The sequence below is a fragment of the Phalaenopsis equestris genome, unplaced genomic scaffold (genome assembly GCF_001263595.1).
Source record: "Phalaenopsis equestris unplaced genomic scaffold, ASM126359v1 Scaffold000445, whole genome shotgun sequence".
Taxonomy (NCBI): domain Eukaryota; kingdom Viridiplantae; phylum Streptophyta; class Magnoliopsida; order Asparagales; family Orchidaceae; genus Phalaenopsis; species Phalaenopsis equestris.
The window spans coordinates 304,720-309,749 of record NW_018164886.1 but is presented as its reverse complement, the minus strand read 5'-3'; the positions used below and the strand labels follow the sequence as shown (position 1 = coordinate 309,749).

At 36.1% G+C, this 5,030-nt stretch overlaps 1 protein-coding gene across 2 annotated transcripts in view; it reads left to right on the top strand.

Annotated features, from left to right (window-relative positions):
* Nucleotides 1-458: 458 nt before the first annotated feature.
* LOC110027781 (protein transport protein SEC16B homolog) overlaps nucleotides 459-5,030 on the top strand; it is a 32,693-nt gene continuing 28,121 nt past the window's right edge. For both annotated transcript variants that reach the window (XM_020729335.1, XM_020729334.1), the window contains exons 1-2: nucleotides 459-1,672; nucleotides 1,831-2,142. In XM_020729335.1, coding sequence (XP_020584994.1) covers nucleotides 464-1,672; nucleotides 1,831-2,142 — 1,521 coding nt within the window. In that variant the 5' untranslated portion in view covers nucleotides 459-463. The remainder of the gene's footprint in view (nucleotides 1,673-1,830; nucleotides 2,143-5,030) is intronic.

Below are 5,030 nucleotides of genomic sequence, written 5' to 3'. Positions count from 1 at the left end.
AGAAAAAACGGCGCAGTAACACGAGAATATTCTCCCCCGTGTTATTTATGTGTTATTGTGTGTTATTCATGTGTTATTGATGTGTTATTGTGTTATTATAATATCACGAATATTCACAGGACACAATAACACATGAATAACACACAATAACACATGAATAACAGAGGGGAATATTCTCCGTATTACTGCGCCGTTTTTTTTTCAATGTCGTGTGGGGGTCAACATGATTCTACATGCACAAGAAGAATCACAAGGGCTGGGAAAACAATGACGGATTGAGAAGATTCAAAACGTTGATGCACTGCTGAAATTGCTTACTTTACGCCGTCTCTTGTCCAGCTCGGCTCTCACTTCCCCTCTTCAACGTCGGTAATTGTTCCTTTGTTCGGCCTCATCCGTATTTTGCTACTCAATGTCAGAAAAAAGGCGTATTTTTTTTGTTTTAATGGCTTCAATCAGAAAAATGTGGTGCACTCTCGAATCATATAATAACACCTTTGAATGTGCTTCAAATGCAACTCAAGGTCCATCACTGACTACTGATGAGAATGCTTTAGCTGAAGTTCAGAATGCCTCTGATGTATCAGCATCGGAGATGCGAAACGTTGTGAATCTTCAGCAAACTAGTCATCCAGATTTAGAAACCGTATTTGAGGAGAGCTGTGTCTTAAACAATAGGAATCAATACCCTCCTAATATGGTGTTTGATCCTCAATATCCAGAATGGTATTATGACATGGTCACACAATCATGGTACACGCTTGAGTCATATAACCATGCCCTTCATGATGCTTCAAATGTGACTCAGGGCCAGTTTGCTGCCAATGTGAATGCTTTAGATAAAGTTCAGAATGCCTTTGAAGGACCTGTACAGGAGATATTGGATGCTGTGAATCTTCAGCAGACTAGTCAGCCAGTTTTAGAAGCCATATCCGAGAAGACCAGTGTATTTAACAGCAATAATCATGGTCCTCAAGATAGCATATGCTACACTCCTAGTATGCTGTTTGATCCTCAATATCCAGGATGGTATTATGATACAATCTCACAAATGTGGCACACTCTTGAGTCGAATAATCATGCTCTTCATGATGCTTCAAATGCAACTCAAGGGTTGTTGACTAACAATGCGAATGTTTTAGCTGGATTGAGCATAGATGAACACCCCCACTTATATGGAAATCATGCACAATCTGGCCAATCAGCAATGCTGGAGAAAAGTCAACAAAAAAGTGACTGGAATGCATTTGCTAGTGGCTTTAATAAACAGAGCAGGTGGGAGGAGAAGACTGGTCATAAAGGTCATTGGAATACTTCTGGCGGAGGATATGGTCCTCCCAGCATGTGGCAGGAGCAAACTAGTAAAGGAAGTCATCCAGATAAACAATTAGATTCTATCAATTTAGAACCCATTGTGAAGCTTAACTATGGCAGAAGCAACTTGACTTCTGCTTCGAGTTATGTTTCTTCAGAAAGCATTAATCACGTTAATCACCCTAACGTGAAGCTGTGTGCAAATTCTATTTATTCAAAATTTTCATGTACTCCTAATGAAGTGAGATCAACAGCTGGGCGTCCTCCACATGCATTGGTTACTTTTGGATTTGGTGGAAAGATTATAGTCATGAAAGATGACAGCTTTTCAAACTCAAGTTCGGTTTCTGGAAGTCAGGTGAGCTTTTAACTTATTTTTCTATGCTCGAGAGCTTTCAATTTAATTGTTTTGGAGCAATATTGTCAATATGTTCAAGTTAATATGATAACTATTTATCGTTCTTAGTTTTCTATAACTTTTCTGCGACTTCATCTTTTTTTGTTGATGCATTGAAGGAAAGTGCAGGAGGTGTGGTGTTGATTCATACCTTAGTGGATGTTGTGATGACTAAAGCAGACTTTTCAAACACTTCTGTTGGTTACTTTCATGCTTTGTGCCATGATTCCTTTCCTGGGCCACTTGTTGGTGGGAGTGCAGCATCCAAAGATGTAAATAAATGGATCAATGACAGGATAACGAGAAGTGAATCTTCAGGCATGGATGTCCAAAATGGTTTACTTCTAAAGTTGCTTCTTTCTTTACTGAAAATATTGTGTCAACACAATGGCAGGCTTCGATCTCCATATGGCATCAACCCCTCACATGAGGTATGATTTACTTTTTATGTCATTTATTTTTCACTAAAAATGATTTCTTACTTTATGTGCTTACTGAATTCAATTGGAATTCATGTTTTGATTTATTTTGTTCGTAACCTATAAATCCAGCTAGTTATTGTATTTATTGATATGTCTGTTGGGTTAATATGTTTCTGTGGATTTATAGACCTGCATGCATAAAAAATATATGTGGGTGCTTGCATGTGTGCGTTTAGGTTGTGTTTCACTCGAGTAGAATTATAATTTTTCCTTTATGTTGGATTTTGTCCTCAAAGCCTTAAGAATGCTCGTGTTGGTAGTTTGTTGTCTTCTCAGGTGAAACTTTAATGGTTCGTTTTCATTAGATTTTGATCATAGGGCCTGCAAAACACAAATTATGAAAGTTAATCTTGATTTTTAGTGTTGAAAATTGGTAGAAACCAAAATTTGTAAAAATATTTTGTGGTTTCGCCAGGCATCAACAAGAAAAATGTATATTGTATTTGTGATGATATCAAAGCCTGGCCGATTGCTAGGTGGGGAACATGCTTGTCGTATAACTTTTGGTCAGATTAATTTTTTTGCATGGACTATAAAGGTTGACGCGGTCACTGTTTATGGCCTATTTGGTTAGAAGGATCTGAAAGAGAGGAAATAAAGGAAATTGAAATGGTGGAGCTGAATTGAAAATTATTTGGAAAATTACATACATACCATTCAATTCTTATGTATTTACATATCTAACACCTAAACTTCAATTTTTACATAAATACCACCTTACTTATGCTTAAAAGGTGTATTCACTTTGTAAAAGTTAATATTGTGATATTTTTGATATTATACAAAAGATTTGGGTGGTATAAATTAAATAAGTATAGATGTTAGACATGTAAATACATAAGAATTGACTGGTATGAAGTTAAATGCCCCAAATTATTTTCATCCAATTTAATTTTGGAGAAATTGCTGCAAGCATTTTTTCAATTTTGCATTAAGTTGATGAGAGCTTGAGTTTTTGTTTCTTGTAAAGATTTGACATTTGAGTCACAGTAGTGACAAGATACGTTTCTCTTCCCTTCTTTTCCTACTATTCCATAGGAAAAGAAGGGAAGAGATATATTGCAACCAAACACCCTGGACACCAGAGATCCTAGAGGCCCAATTGCATGAACTTGGCCAAGTCGACATGAGTTTGCTTAGGTTAGTCCATTATCCTATGAACTCGATTGCAACTACCAAACTCATATTGCCGAGTTCAGGTTGGAATCATTAAATTGATTAAATTAAAGCATGGTTGCCCCGGTTTTTAAGAACTAGTCGGTGAATTTCTCAGGTGAGACTAGAGATTTCTTTTTAACTACTTTACTACAAGTTTAAATGCTCGAGTGTGTTACATTTCTCATATATTTTACAATATTTAACCGTTAAATCTTGTTTTGTTTTTTATTTTTTATATAACTCAATATGTAGATTTTCTTTGTAGCAATCAAACTCTGACCCCAACCTAGGAATAATAGGTTTGAGGAAAAGCTTAGGTTGCACAATGTTATGCAAACTTACACTATTCATGGCATTTTTTGGTACTCAAATCTATTCCATATTTTCTTACTATAAATTTCCTCTCTTCTTTCTCTCATATTCTCTTCTATTATTCACTTATTGCAAGTAAGATTTTGTGGCATTTCACAGATAATTTAGGATCTAACATACTCAAAATTGTATCGAGGATATATCTGTGACAAAAACTAGAAGAGATGCAAACAGTATCATAGAGAAGCAAACTAGAGACTTTACCCCGCATGGAGCACTAATACCTTATGACTACATGATAGCTAGCTGAGATGCAGGGAAGGATTGGAAAGATAATATAAGGAATCTTAGAGTAGATTCATAGAGCAACCTTATACCTCATTACAAGAGCCATTAGATTATGTTATCAAAGAGGCATTTCTATGGAAGAGCATTATCATTTTCTCCAACAATTGATGAAATGTACTACTCGGATGGTGAATAAGATTTTACCCACATCTTGTTGTGAGTAGAGAATTGCTGAGAAGAGGGAGCAACAATTGACACACATCTTCTCATATGAGATTGCCGAGGTAAAGCCTCTTATAAAAATCAAGATTCTATATCAGGACTCTTAATGAGATTTTTTCTTACAAATTTTAAGAATTTCTTTCGAAGTAGTTTTCTCGCATTTCACTTGAGACAATTACTTCATTCGTCGTGTTCAAGAGGTTGCATATTTCTCAATTCACAGAATTTTGGAAATTCATAGGCTTTATTGAAGATAAGGTAGGAGCCATGAAAATTACTGAGGAACTTCATTATGAGGCTCTTTAGGGGGATGCAACAAATAGAATATTTAAGTTGTCCGTGGCTCAAGCCACACTCAAAGTTTGAGGGAAGGACCAATTGACAATGTGGTTGGGTTGCAATGATAAAAAATTTTGACAGAGTTACTAGAATTTTTCAATAGCCATTGCCAATGAGGGGAGTACAACTGTGAGACAGTTGTGTCATTTTCATTTCGATTGAGATACATTGATTTGATAGGAAAATTTCAATGATTTCATAGGGACCAATGAAGTCACCCAAACGTTTAAAGGGTAAAGGACAATTCACACTTCCACAAAAATGATATTGATGCCAACGATTCCCTTAGTCAGAGGCAAACTTAAAATCAAAACTGAGATGATGGATGAAGAAGGGAGAAATTGTCACTGTCCCCTAACCTCCATATGGCATTGGCATTGCTATGTGTTTCGGTAGTTGAGCTTATAAAAATCATCCTAACAAAGATTGAGTCAAGATATCATGCAAGGGATCCATCGGATATTGTACTTTTTCATAGAGATTACTTGCATGATATAGAGGATTGTCTGCATCTTCAT